The sequence below is a fragment of the Salarias fasciatus genome, chromosome 16 (assembly GCF_902148845.1).
Source record: "Salarias fasciatus chromosome 16, fSalaFa1.1, whole genome shotgun sequence".
NCBI lineage: Eukaryota > Metazoa > Chordata > Actinopteri > Blenniiformes > Blenniidae > Salarias > Salarias fasciatus.
In genome coordinates, this window is record NC_043760.1 from 28838886 (window position 1) to 28853930 (window position 15045).

At 44.6% G+C, this 15045-nt stretch overlaps 1 protein-coding gene across 1 annotated transcript; it reads left to right on the forward strand.

Annotated features, from left to right (window-relative positions):
* Positions 1-13803: 13803 nt before the first annotated feature.
* LOC115403445 (interleukin-17D-like) lies at positions 13804-14824 on the forward strand. The gene is made up of 2 exons (XM_030112340.1): positions 13804-14153; positions 14316-14824. Exons 1-2 carry the CDS (start codon positions 13843-13845, stop codon positions 14635-14637), a joined length of 633 nt encoding a protein of 210 aa, XP_029968200.1. The 5' UTR covers positions 13804-13842; the 3' UTR covers positions 14638-14824.
* The last annotated feature ends 221 nt before the right edge of the window (positions 14825-15045 follow it).

The window sequence follows — 15045 nt, forward strand, 5'->3', positions numbered from 1 at the left end:
ACTGATTTCTTCCTGATCCAAAACATACTGACCATATTCAGTGAACCTGTGCAGCACAGCGGTGATGTCCAGCGGCCGTCTCAGGACTTCCTGGTTGAGCAGCAGTCCCAGCCTCCACCTGGTGCTCTTCTCCTCTCTGAACCACACACAAAAACACGAACACTCGTGAGCCCAGACAACAACACACAACACAACAGAAAAATGAAGTCTTCCTCAGAATTGCACATCCTTACCTGTTGTGGAGATTCTGGGGACCTGGAGAGGGCTCTGGGATGGTACGGACCAGGGAGATCTGCCAGTCCTTATCCAGATATCCCACCAGAATCCGGAGTTTGGCCTCCACTAAGCCCACCCTGCCAAAAAAAGACAAGAACTTTAGAAAGAGCACAATGCCACTGGAGCTGCAAACCAGAATCCAGCTCTGTTTCTACATCAAGACCAGTGACAAGTCACAGAAACATACTGTTCCTGGCCATGCCAAAGATTTGAAGACTGTTTTTGGTTTACTCACCATCGCAGAGCCTGACTCTCGGACGTGTACGAGACGTCCAACTCAACGTAATGCCTTTAAGGAGAGAGAGAGAAACGTTTTCTCAACAGGAGTCATATTTAAATTCTACAGTCATAAAGCATTGGCCTTATTCAGAGAAGTGGACACTTCTAGTCCATGGCACTGACACCAACCAGAAGAAGAACAGCTTCAAGGGCTGTCCACTCAGAATAAGAGCACATGTGAGTGTTGGGCTGACATTCCAGCCATCAATACGTACTGGTACTTTCGCTCGAGGTCCTCCATCTGGAAGAGTCTGGCCCACTCAGCTCTTCCGCTGTAGATGCCCTCGGTGATGTGCCAGCCTGTGGAGGGGAGAGAAACAGCTTTAGGACAAAACACATCTCTGGCTTCCAAGAATCACATCCCTGAAGGTTTGGTAGCAGCAGAGTCACCGGCGTCTGATCAGCTTCATCATCTGATTCAACACGCGATTCAACCACGGAGCAGAAAAGAGACTTCATACCTCGAACAAACTCCTGGGTGATGACGGCCATGTTGGACTTGGCCATGTTAAAGGTGGAGTTCTGCTGGGGGAACGCTGGGGTCATTATGGGCATCAGGGGGAAGCGGTCGCTCCAGGGAGCCTGAAAACACAGGGTAGAATGTATCATCATGGTTTCACCAACAGAGAAATCAACAGAGAAGCGTTGCATTCCTCTTCCTGCTGGATCATGATGCTGCTTTTTGCATCGACTGTTTGTACAGAAAGAAAGCTCATGTTTCTTACCTGGGAATCCCAGGAAGGGAACTCCCTGTTCTCATTTCTCAGGCGCACCGGGTTGTTCCAGTCCCTGAAACACACAAACAAATGAGGCTCTGATGATCATCTGCTACTTTCAGCAAGCAGTGGAAACTCAGCTCTGCTACGATCTCTACACATTCCAGCTGTTTCCTCCAGTGACGGGAAACAGAGGATTAACTCACCACGTGCTGTACAGCCTGAAGAAATGGGTCACCAGGGCCGCCACGGTGGCGTTGGGGTAGAGCTGGCAAACCCTGGCGACCAAGATGGCCCATGAGATACCGCCCAGGAAGCCCAGCCTGTTGGAGTAAATCTGGCGCTCTGGAGGAAAAGCAGAACAAAGATTAAAAAGCAGCAAAGGTGTCAGACTGAATCCTGGGTGTGAATGTGACGGGCAGCGAGGAGGACGGAGGACATGATGCTCAGGATGTTCAGTCTCCCCCGTCACCAGCTGGCTTTGGGATGTTTGAGTGGGCTTTACTCACTTTTGGCCCAGACCTTGATGACCCTCAACACGGTGCGGAAGACGTACACGTTGGGGACACACCTCAGGATCTGTACGCTGTCTCTGTAGCCTGGAGGGAAAAACACACAGTGACATTAATAACGCTGAGAATCAGCTGGTGTCAACAGAGACCAGCAGGGAACCAGTCCAGGGTGTTTCAGAGAGCGCTCTGTCTCTTCACTCTGATGCTCACCATTCAAACTCCGCACACAGCGTGGATCCAGACCCCTCACCAGATCGTCGTCCATCAGGTCCACCGTTTCCGGGACGCTGTCCTCCGGGTACTGGACGTACACTAAGTCCATCTACAGAAACAAAAACAAATGAAGTGAGAACGTGAGAACAAACACAAAGGTGACTGCCACAGTGTGCTGGTGGTGTTTGGATAGTTACCTTCTCTCCTTTATAGGTCAGCTTCACGACCGGGACGACCGTCTTTTCGAAGGTCTGAACAAAACAAGGTTCAATTAGTCACTCTTTCACAATAAAAACACTTTTTACACCTGCTTTTCATGTCCAGAATGTCTCGTCTGCCATGCGAGACGCCACTCACCAGCATGTCGGTGACCTCTTTGTTTGCGGCCAGCTTGCGGCAGAAGGAGGAGAAGAAGTGGTGCCTCTGGACGAAGCAGGGTCCCACACAGACGGCGTCGATGTCAGAGCCTGGGGAAACAGCACACATTGAAATGAGGCCAGATTCAGGAAACACTGCTGCACTGAGCTGAAAGAAAGGTTGAAAAAGCATCAGCTCCGTTACCTTTCACCTCTGCACCGAGCAGCTGTGAGCCCACGGGGATGAGCTTGCCTCCAGCGCTGCGCCTGATGGATTCCTCCACATTCTGAAAAAAGCATTACAATTAGAAAGTGCTGTCACTGAAGCAAGAGTTCTGTTCCATTTCTGGGCTCATTTTAACACAAAGAACATTTTCTTACCATCTCGACACACATCTCATCCAGCCACTCAGTGAAGAGGGACCCCAGAGACTCGGCCACCTTCTTCCTGGAAATGAAACACACCGTTTCAAACGTTTTGCTCACCAAAGGTGCATGCAGTCAATACTTTGTGCTTTTCAATATATCAAAGAAAATCCCTTGAAAAGTGTTTTTCTTACTTGGTCATCGTGGTCAGGCGGTCCTCATAGACATCAGCAGCTGCCATGAACCTCGCCAGACTCTTGGTCAGGCTGATGTCTCTCCCTGTGGGCGGAGCCTTGCTGCTGGGCACCATGGTGCTGGAGACCCCGCGGTTTGGCGGCTGAGGCCTGGGAGGTGGTCTTGGACCAAACTGCTGAGTCTTCCTCATCCTGAAAACCATATGAACGTTTAAGTCAAGTTTCAGAGACCTCCATTCTCACCAGAACTCAGAATCAATATCACTGTTATCATGTGATATTGTCATGTAACCTCTAACTGTGATTTTCCTCTCAAGCTACAGCTTCTGTCAGCTATAATGCTTGAGACAGTATGAAGTACAAATGTTTGACTTGAGGGAACAAAGAAACTCTATCTGGTTTACTGTCTTACAGCAAAATGCATTATTCTTTGTTTTAATCACCATTAAAAAGCTGTAGTAACGTGAACTCAGACTAATGAGTCATTAATTGATAAATCATTACTTAAATCTGTCTTTTCTTAATCACACATTTTGAAATAAACCTTGTAAAAGAAACCACATTAGCAGATTTAAATAATTATGCATTAGGAGTAACGTAAGCACAGGTTAACAGCAGGACATCTCTCCTGTTTTTACCTGCACCATCTTCAAAAAAAGTGAAAAATGAAACAGAACTGCTTACCAAGGATGCATAACTGAGCTAGAATTGGAAATACTGCAAAAATCACGGATCATATGATCGGATGAACTGCTGCGCGCTGGTCTCTCGCTGGTCTCTCGCTGGTTTTGACTGGAAAAAGTGTGTGGCGTTCATTTCAAACGGGCCTGCTTTGATGTCAAGGAGATGTGATGACGTCACGCCGGAATCGATTCGTTTTTAGAGCTGGAACCGGTTCCCGGTGACTCGATTCCAAGGAACTGTTTGTCTTGGCGGTTCCTCCGCTGATCGGCTCCGCTGCGTGCGTGATGGCGTGCCATGCGCGGAGCGCCGCCGGGCTCCAGCAGCCACGGCGCGGCTGCGGTCCGCTCTGGCCCCGCTGCACAGCCGCGGACCGGAAACTTTCAGCAAGGATCCTCACTCCGGAGCCCTGCTGTGTCAACCTAAACAGAAGTAAGTGGAGTAGCAGAAGGACAGTAGATACATGCTCCGAAATGAGTGATTTCAAAATAAAATCTGTGTCGTGTTTTTGCCTTAACATTGTTTTTTCTTATTCTTCTGGTAGAATATATAACAAACAACATTATATGCAAACAAAGCTCCATGACCGGAGGCTCTGTGTTGCCAGATTGGGCGGGTTTCTGCACGATCAAAGTTTTTTTGAACCCGACAGGTGGGCTGATGAAATGCTCATGTGTTTGTGACATGTTTTATTATTATTATTATTATTATTATTATTATTATTATTATTATTATTATTATTATTATTATCATTATTATGCAAATCCGTTTTTTGGTTTTAACATGCATTTTCTACAGAGATGGAGATTTCGGCTGCTTTCTACTGTTGGGCGGCTGTATATTTGTGTCACTACCAGAGGGCAGACCATGCTCGGAAGGTGCCTTTATACTGCACGTTCGGACTCTACTGCCGGAGAACAGAGTTGAGAAAGGCTTTGTGTTTTCAGTTTTGCACTACAATGTGCTGTAAATGCTTGGTAGTGTGCAGCAAAAGCTTAGTTGTGTGTGCTCAATGAATGGTATGTGTCATTGGAAAATGCGACTGTGTGTAGCAAATGAAAACATGGGTTCCATTTTGTGAAACAATGTAGAGATTTGATGGCAAGAGTCTTCTTGCAAAGGGAGTGTCAGGTTTAGCGTTTTGTGTGTACAGTTTTCAGTTTTGTGTGTGCAGTATTGAGAAAGCAGTTATTGTATTGAGAAACGTGTGTTGACAATCGTGAAAAACTGTAATTTCATTATGTTCTGGAACTCCCTCTAGTCCCTCTACAGCCTGAAGGACATCCCATCATACTCCCTCAATGAATTCGGCTGTTGCATCACAGTGTTTAAACTGTGAGTATCCCAGGTCCCTCAGTGTGCGGAGAGCAACTGTTACTGAGCGACTCAAAGTCTGTGCAGCCAGGGACACCTTCATCTTCTGGTTGTCCAAGTGAACATGCTTCTGCGTGATCTTGTTTGCAGCATGTAGTCCCTCCTTTGTCTGAACCTCACTCAGATGAACGATGTACTTCCAGCTGACGGGACCAGTGGTGCTCATGATTGGGCTATAGGCCTTCAGAATCACAATCACAATCTTCACTAGTCACAGCTCACACAAAGTACACAGATAAAATGTGAAGAATCACATACAGTCGTAATTATCCAAATGGAAACATGACAACAATACACTGTAAAATTAAAAAGTAGGTCAGTTAGAACAATCAGCATTTACCTGTAACATGTTACGGGCCAGCTTCAGCATATGGCAGGCGTCCATCATGACAAACACTCTCTCTCCAATCTCTGGATGTGCAAAAGAGGTCTTCAGGGGTTCGTGGGGGTTCCCCTTGAGCTCACATCCGGGGTGGTTGCACATGCTGATGTTCAATGCATGTCCATCCTTTCTCATGCACACCACTCTCAGACCACGAGCATGAAGTTCTTCCAGTGCATGAACAACTGAGACCTTTAGTGTATCTGGTGAGACAGCGCTGCATGGCCACACTGTAAAAAAAAGTACCCCCTATCTACTCAATAAAATTAAGGCAACACATTACAAGCAATATTATTAATTCAATTCAACTATGTTTGATATTGAGTAAATTTAAGTGACCCATTTAAAATCAGTAAATTCTGATTCGAAACATAAATGAATTAACTGATAACTAAACTAAAATATTAATTTGAATTGAAATAAACTGAAACTTAGAAATGATTTAGCAGTATTTATAAAAATTAATTTAATTCTACACTTCAATGATAACCATTCACTCACACCTTGGGGCAATTTAGGGTTATTAACCCGAAATGCATGTTTTTGGACTGTGGGAGGAAGCTGGAGTACTCGGAGAGAACCCACGCTCACACAGGGAGAACATGCAAACTCCACACAGAAAGGCCTGAGCCCCGGCCGGTATTTGAACCCAGGACCTTCTTGCTGTGAGGCAAGAGCACTAACCACTGCACCACCGTGTGGCCCTGTTAATTACATCAATTAAATCTTATTTTTAATTAATCACAAATTCAACCATTAATGTAGAACTCTTGACTTTATTTTAAATGTCACCAGCATCCTAAAATTGAAACAGTACAATGCTTGACCACAGTATAGTGCAAATGATGCAACCCAACATTAGAATACCGAAGCTGACACATCCTCGGTTTTCTGTCCATTATTTTTTAAAAGGCAGTAGTTAAATGATGGGTAAAACAAATATACAGAAATCATCCAATGAAATGAAAGTGTAATAAAGTGCATGGAGACCATATCAATAATAAAAATAATCGTTTGTGGCAGCCCTAAAGAATACAACAACAGTTTTAAACCTGTGGGATCGGGGATCAAACCGCCAACCTTCCGGTTATAAAACGACCCGCTCTCCCAACTGAGCTACTGTCGCACTTGAGTAAAATAAGGAAAAGGCACTTGCCGCAGGGCGACTGTCTCAGTCCCTGTTGTTTGCAATTAATATTGAACCACTCGCAGCTTCAATCAGGATGAATGAAAATATTAAAGGCATTAAGGATGGGAATAAGAAAGAACATAAGATATCGCTTTTTGCTGATGATATATTATCGTACATTAGTGATCCAGCCACTTCTGTAATTCCCCTCTTAAAAACTTTCGAAGATTATGGCAAACTTTCCGGATATCAAATAAATCAATCAAAATCAGAAGCGATGATGTTAAAAGGCCAATGGCCAACAAATCTTAGAAGTAAATTTAATTTTAACATGTCTAATCAAGGATTTCGATATCTGGGAATTATAATTACCCCTGAAATATCACACTTATTTAAAGCTAATTATGGCAAACTTCTGGATGAAATTAAAAAAGATCTTACAAGGTGGGAAATCTTACCCCTCTCACTTGTGGGAAGAATAGAAACAATTAGAATGAACATATTACCCAGGCTGCTTTTTTTGTTTCAATCCTTACCTATAAAAATTCCAATGTCCACATTCACTATGCTTAATAAATGGCTCTCAAAATTTGTTTGGCAGAATAAACGCCCAAGAATCAAACTTAAAACCCTTATGTGCCCAAAAGAACTTGGAGGGTTGAATCTTCCAAATTTAAGAAATTATTATTATGCCGCTCAACTTCGATCCATGGTGGCATGGGTTCGTCAAGAAGAGGATACCATTTGGTGTAGGATGGAACAAGGGGATTGTAAAGACGTATCTCTTGATACGATTCTGTTCATAAGTCCAGATGCATGGTCACAAAAGAAGAAAAAAATTACAAATGAATGGATCAAAATTACTTTGTCAACATGGTCAAATATCAAAAAGATACTAAATCTCCCTAACTCGATTTGCAGATTAATTCAAATTCATCACAATCCTGAATTTCTTCCTTCATTTGGATTAAAAACTTGGGCTGAAAAGGGCCTTACGATGTTGGGTCAATTGGTAGATAGTGGGAATTTAATGACCTTCCAGCAACTCCAACAAAAATACAATCTTCCAGCCAATGATTTCTATAAATATTTACAATTAAGACACTATCTACATAAACATGATTATTTGACGTCTCTACAAGCCCCACCCACTAGCATAGAACAATTTTTTATTTCTGTAATCAAAAGGACAATTAATAGCAGATATGTCTCATATGTCTACAAAATATTGCAAGGTGACAGAACAGAGGATACAAAAGACATTAAAGGAAAATGGGAACTGGAAATGAACATAATAATCAAGGATGAGGATTGGGAGCAAACAATGCAGGAGGGATATAAAATAACAAACAGCCCAACACTAAGAGAGTTTGAATGGAAAACCAAAATTAGATTCTTTAGAACTCCTTTTGTCACATCCAAATTTGGTAAAACTTCAGATCGATGTTGGAGGGGTTGTGGTGGTGTGGGGGACCATACTCATATATTTTGGGATTGTCCCAGATTAACTTACTATTGGAAAGACATTCAGAGTGAAATTATGAACTGCTTGGGTATTAAAATTCCATTGGAACCAAATTTCATAATTCTGGGAATTGTCCCAATTAATTTTATACCACACTGTAACAGAATTCCATTAAAAATATTACTTTTGATTGCAAAAAAAAAAGATTACTACCTCCTGGCTTAAACCTCAACCCCCCAACATTACACAATGGAAGAACAAACTGAAGGAAGTATATCACATGGAGCAGATAACTGCAAGACTGCAAATGAAAATTGACATATTTAAAGATAAATGGTCTCCAATTCACAATTATATCTGTACTTGACTTCTTGTTTATTGAGAAAAAAATTGTTAATGTTTCATTGTAATATGGGAAAAAAGTGTTTGATGGCAACAAGGAGTACTATTGTACCACACTGTATCTGTTAAATTTAGTATTTTACAGCTGTATGGTGGAATTTGTTTTGCAGATTTTGAATAAAGAATAAGTTCAAAAAAAAAAAAAAAAGAAAAAGAAAAAGAAAAGGCACTTGCCTAAACACTTGCCTAAACAACACAAAAATAAATCCTTCACGTTAATTTTTTTTTCTTCTTAATTTGTGTTTAGCATCAAGCATAGCAACAATGAGGGAGGCACCTGTAACTACGGAATTACTGAAGTTTTCGTCTCACTGACTCAAATACAACAAAAGTGCATTTTGTGTTCAGCGCTCAACTGTATACAACTTTATTACACTCTGACTCTACATAATCCCAAACTACACACGGCTCTTGTCCACAGCCAGGACAGTCAGCATTTCTACATGTGTTGGAGACGGGCTGCTCTCTTTTGGGAGCAGATGTTCTGCTGCAGAGAAAATCCGCTCCGATGGGGTGAAGCTCTGAAACATAACGGTAGAAAACATCAGCGCGACGTCACTTCTTATTACAACACATCACTGTTCTAACATTCCAGAAAACATGAAATGTGTGCTAAAGGCAGCTAATGAATCAAATCGTCACCACTAATGTTGACAGCTATGAGTAAACAGCAAGTTAGCCCTCTATGCTAATATTATTAGCTTACCGAGACGACGGGCAATCATCGTTGTCACGAGCCACGACGTTCTTCTGTTTCGGCTGCTCATGCATCGCAGTTGTGCTGCCGTGGAAGGCAAGTTCTGTCCTGCAGATACTGCAATGCACTTTTCTCTGACGTTTTCTTGTCATGCTCCCACACTTTTGAGCTCCGCTGCCGCTGGGTGGCCATGTTGTCGCAGCTGACACGACTGCACATTTGTGTCAAACACAGAAAGGCAGACGCGGCAGTGGAAAGTACCGCAGCAGTTTCGAGACAAAAACAAACATTAGAAAAAAAAAAAAAACCCACGACTAGTCGACTATTAAATTAGTAGTCGATTATTTTAATAGTCGACATAATCGTGATTAATCGACTAATCGTGGCAGCTCTACTTCGTGGTGAACACCTCCTCAGCGGTAAGAATCGTGTTTTGAGCATGACAAAATCTGATATTTTGCTTCCACCGTGTTTTTGACTTAGCGCCAGCGCTTTGTTGTCGATTTCTGGAGTTAGTACTTCTGCAACTCCGTCAAAGTTTGTTGACCTTGCCCAGTATGAAAGTTGTGAGAGTGAATGGTTGGTGGTGGTCGGAGGGGCCGATGGCGCAGATTGGCAGCCTCGCTTCCGTCAGTCTGCCCCAGGGCAGCTGTGGTAAAGTAGCAGCTTACCACCACCCAGTATGGAGAGAATGAAGAATGCAATGTAAAGTGTCTTTGAGTGTCCTGAAAAGCGCTATATAAAACCAATGCATTATTAAGTATTTGCAATTTATGCCCTTAAATAAAGGTTTAATGAACTCTCATCTGAATTGTCTTTATTTTTAGTTAGCAATATACCTTAAAACACTTAAAGCTGAAATCTGAAAGGCTGAAAGAACAGCTTCACGGTGGTGCGATAAAATATGTTCTACATTTAATTTATATATGATGCGATTAGTCGACTAATCGAAAAAATAATCAGCGACCAAAATAATCGTTTGTGGCAGCCCTACCACGAAGGATTGTTGTATGGGTTGGTGTCCACTCCGAGCCGTCCGGTTCCACTCTCTTCACAGCGTTTGCCCACTTTCTCCGACAATCGGGGTTCATGGGAAAAATATGGAAAGGCACTTTATCCTCCTTCCTTGTGTTGTGGTTGCACAGCAGAGTCCATTCTGCTGACAGATAGATGAGGAAATGAAATTATCAACTCCCATGAAACTAGGGGGATGTTTTCTTCACCTGGATATAAATGACGAAGAATATAGTGAATATTTGGTAGAGAGTAGGCCTGGGCGATTATATGATCGTGATTGTTGATCGCGATTAATTTCCAGTCGATCACGGTGATCAGCTGTGAGCACAATTACTAGATCAGACAAGGCAGAAATGTGCGTGACCACAGCCAATCAAAGTCGGCTTTTTCCTGCTCAACTTCCGCCTGAAAGTTGTCTGAGAAGTAACCAGAGATGGAGCTGAACGTGGAGCCGAGGGCAGCGAAGCAGATGAAGTCAGCCATGCCTCGGCGTTATGCTCTGAAGATGAGGCTGCTGCTGACAGGACAGGCTGCTCCACCCGCTCCGCTGCTAGCACGCCGCTGCTAGCACACCGTTCCGCAAAGAATCTGGTCTTTTTAGTAGGAGCTACTTGTGATACAGTTTAACTAACGATCGTTCAGTTCTTCTCTTTTACTGAAAAAACGCTGCATCGCATCATTGAACATATCTCCACGTCTTGCCGCTGACACTCTTCTTCTAACAACATGCAGAGAGAGCCTGCAGCGACTGCAGCGCCCTGCTTCTTCTGTGGTGTCTGTGTAAAATAAGGTTGAACATGCAAACAGCACCCCTAGTGGCATGAAGTGTAAATGCAGTCATGGCGTCGTCTGTGGCCGTGGTCTGAATGAGGATCTCTCTGGGGTTATTATGTTTCAGAAACCAGAATATTTATCTTAACACGAATATTGACTGCATGTAAACGTAGCCAGTGTCGTCTTTTCAGGCCACTGCACCATACGAGCAACATTCTAAGAGGATAAAAACAATTACTTTTGTCTATTTTTTTTGTGTGTTATTGTAGTTTTGTACTGCTACATTTTAAGTGTAATCTGTCCAATCTCGATTATTTAAATTTTGTACATTTGATGCAAGCATTAATGATGGCAGCAGCATATTTAGCATCAGAACTTGAAAATAATGTTTATATTCTAAAGCACCTTCATTATCTCCAGGCGGTTTCTTTAGTTTTTTAATCTTTTATAGCAACAAAAATCCTCAGGGCTGTAAACTGTAACACTGTAACTAACGATCGTTCAGTTCTTCTCCTTTACTGAAAAAAAAACGGTGCATCGCAAGATTTTATTATCTTGGTGCTAGATTTTTTTTTTCCATTTACTGCACTGTTAAGTGAAATTGTTCTTATTTTTCTATGTTTATATTATTTAATTTGCATTGCTATTTACTTAGTTTAATAAAATGTTTAACTATTCTTTACTTCTAGTTTTCAGTGCAGATGCTTTAAAACTGGTTTAAAAACAATATAACATATCGTGATTATAATCGAGATCGAATGATATGAAAAAAAAAATCGTGATCATTTTTTTTGCCATATCGCCCAGCCCTAGTAGAGTGATAATAAAAATCACCCTGCCTTATTGTTTATTAATCACAGGATCAGCATACTGGAATGAAAAACCCTGGAAAAGTGTGTGTTGTGCCTGAAGAGCAGATGCAGGAGCTGCAAGGCAACAAAAGGAGGAGGTTGAGGTAACTGAGGACTGCAGCTCTTCCCTGCTTCAGCACAGCTGATTGTAATGATACTCGTTATCTGACTTCCTGCTGAACCCGGTCATGAACCTCCATGACTTCCAGGTGTGTTGAAGCAGGGCTGCGGCCCTCCAGGACCTGGGTTTGACGCTCCTGCATCAGTGTATGTGCTAATTATCAAGGTCAAATTATAGAATGCTTCTTCAGTGGGCCAGAAGACCCTGGAACTGGAAGCAGCTCAGGAACTGAAACAAGTGTCCAGGAGGATGAAAGCGTTGAGTGGACATGCAGTGACAACAACCCCGTCTCTTCCTGAAGCTGATCAGCTCCTGTAAAGCTGGCCTTCGCCTGTCTGCGCTGCACAGCTTGATTCTGCTTTTCTGTGGAAGAATGAAAATATTGAATGAGACATCAGAAGCACAACACCCAACACAGTGCTGTGTGTACAGATTTCATATGTACCTCGTCTTAATCCATTTTAGGAGGTGTCCTCCATCATGGGTGCTCAGCCCAGTTCCTGGAGAGTCCCTGTCCCGCTTGTTTGAGCTCTCTCCCTGCTTCAGCATACGTGAACCCCATGGTCCTGTCCTGAGGCGCCTAACGAAGCCCAGTGATGAACCAGTCAATACGAGTAGGCTGACTAGAGCAGGGAGAGTTTAGACAGGCGGGACAGGGACTCTGCAGGAACAGGGTTCAGCATCCCTGGACATGCAGATCACTGTTTCAATGCCAGATCTTTTATTTTTCTTTTTTAATGAATGATTTTCTGTTTGTGTTTTTTCTTAACCTGCGGGTCCTCTAGACAAACCGTAGCTCTCAACCTGCTGCAGAAGCCTGATTGGAAGCAAGGACTGTGTTGCTGAGTGGAACAGCAACCACAGTCACTGCCCAAAGGGTCGTGCTGTGGATCCAGAGAACCGTGTCCATGAAGTTCCTGGACTCACTGAGACACTGCTCTCTGGAGAAGGTATTCCTATAGGTTCTTTTTTTGTTTTGATGGGGGGAGGGGGGGGGGGGGTTGTATTTATGTTTAGCACTCTGAAGTATTCCAAAATGTTATAGTTGTTGATGTGCTCTCATTTAATTTTGGTTACGTGACCCTGGTTAGCGGATTGCCCACAGGTCCATCCATCTATCCATTTTTCATTCCAATCGTGTGGAATTCATCCATCCTGACCTCTGCTCTGGAACCGTGACTCATTCCACATATCGACATGAGAACGGTGTAGAGTGGTGTTTATAGTTTTCTTTGTATCTTTTGTGGTGAAATGTCTAATAAAAATAATTATTTCTGCATTTAAATGGAAAAGCGAGTTTCATTTTGAGCAGAAGATCATCTGAAGAAGCCTTTTCTAAACAACAGAGTTATGACTGTGACCTTGTCCTCGAGCAGGATGCCAGACTATATTCAGAGTTTCCTGCAGAAACAACTGCACTGAATTAATCTTGGACCGTCTGATGATCGTTTTATTTCATCTGAAGCTAATAAATCTCGCCTCACAACAAGATGTAATGGCGTGGATCTGAAGTAGGGTCACTGAAAAGAAATGTACTAATAACAGCAGTGACATGTGATTTGTGTTTATTTAGCGTTTGCGTTAACTCGACTTGATAATTTCTCTCTGAAAGCTGAAGTGACGCTTTTCTCTGTGCTGACTGCAGAGAGTCTGGTGTGAAGCCAGGATCCAGAACCAGGGAACGCGACAAACAATTAAAACGCGCGGGAGAGAAAGCACCACTGGCCGCTACAAGACAGGAAATAACATTTTCTGATTCTGAGAGCATTATTGTCCCTGGAGAGGACAGTGGACGTGTGGCGCCAACATGTTCCCGCGGTTCACCTGGCAGCGCGCCCGCGGCTCGGTTCCATCGTCCGGACACTGGACCTTCTGCGCGCTGCTGGACTGACAGGACGCAGTTTTCTGGATTATAACGCGACACTGAAGCGTCCGGATTATTAAGGGGACATGCTTTATTCTCTGCAGCGACTTTTGAGAGGAGAACAGACCGAACGCTGTGCGCTACATTGCGCAGTTTGGCACAGCGGCGCAGCGATGCCACATCAGATCACCCTCCTCCTGCTGCTGCTGCACGTGGCTCTGATGCTGCACAGCCTGCCGGCAGAAGCGGTGCGCGTCCGCAAGAAGGTCCCCAGGACCCGGTCCTGCCTGGACCTGCCGGAGGAGATCCTGGAGCAGATGTTCGGGCGCCTCTCGGTGGGCGTGATGAGCGCCTTTCACCACGCGCTGCAGCTGGAGCCGCGGGACAAACTCAACCTGACCTGCCCGACGGCGGCACGAGACGCGGCCGACGGCAAGGCCCGCCTGCCGGTCAACCTGCTCAGCATCTCCCCCTGGGCCTACAGGTGAGTGTCACCTGCAGATCCCCGCAGGTCCCTGCAGGAGGCGCCAGACCCCCTGCAGCCCCCAAGTTGTCTCTTGAAACGTCGTCGTGTAAACGGGTCTCCAGTCTGACTGGAAGAAGTGTGAAGTTCAGGATTATGATGAGGATAAATGTGTGGTTCCAGGATCTCCTACGACCCGGCCCGGTACCCCCGCTACATCCCGGAGGCCTACTGCCTGTGCCAGGGCTGCCTGGCCGGGCCGCACGGCGAGGACCGCCGGCGGCTCCGCAGCACGCCGGTCTTCGCTCCCTCCGTCGTCCTGAGGAGGACCGGCTCCTGCGCCGGGGGCCGACACTCCTACGCCGAGGTCTACGTCTCCATCCCGGTGGGGTGCACCTGCGTGCCGTGGCTGGAGAAGGACCCGGACGGCCGGGCCGCCAACCAGAGCCTGGACCGGGTGCCGCCCAAGGCCGGGAGGCTTCTGTCCGGGGGGAAGAAAGTATGAAGCCCTGCTCCAGCGCCGCTCCGCCCGCCTTCTCCTGACGTGAAGGACTGGAATACAACATGCTGCTTGGAGGATCTGCATGTTCTTCCTGTTCGTTTCCTTCCACAGCCCAAAAACAGGCTTGAGGTTAAACAGCTGAGCTCCGGATCCAAGTTCCACAAATCAGTACAGGGTTGGTTTCATGGGTTGTGAGAGGATGAAAGTCATTTTTCCTTTGTTATGAAACTGTCTGAAGCTGTTTGGTCAGGAAGACACGGTTCGTCAGGATTCAGCACCGACATGAAATAAAGTGGTGAAAATGATGGAACTGGACCAACTGTCCCTGAACATGAAGATCTGTCCTGATGCGTCGTGTTCATTAAATGATCAATCTTTCTTCAGTGAAGCAAATTTTATTTTAGTATATTA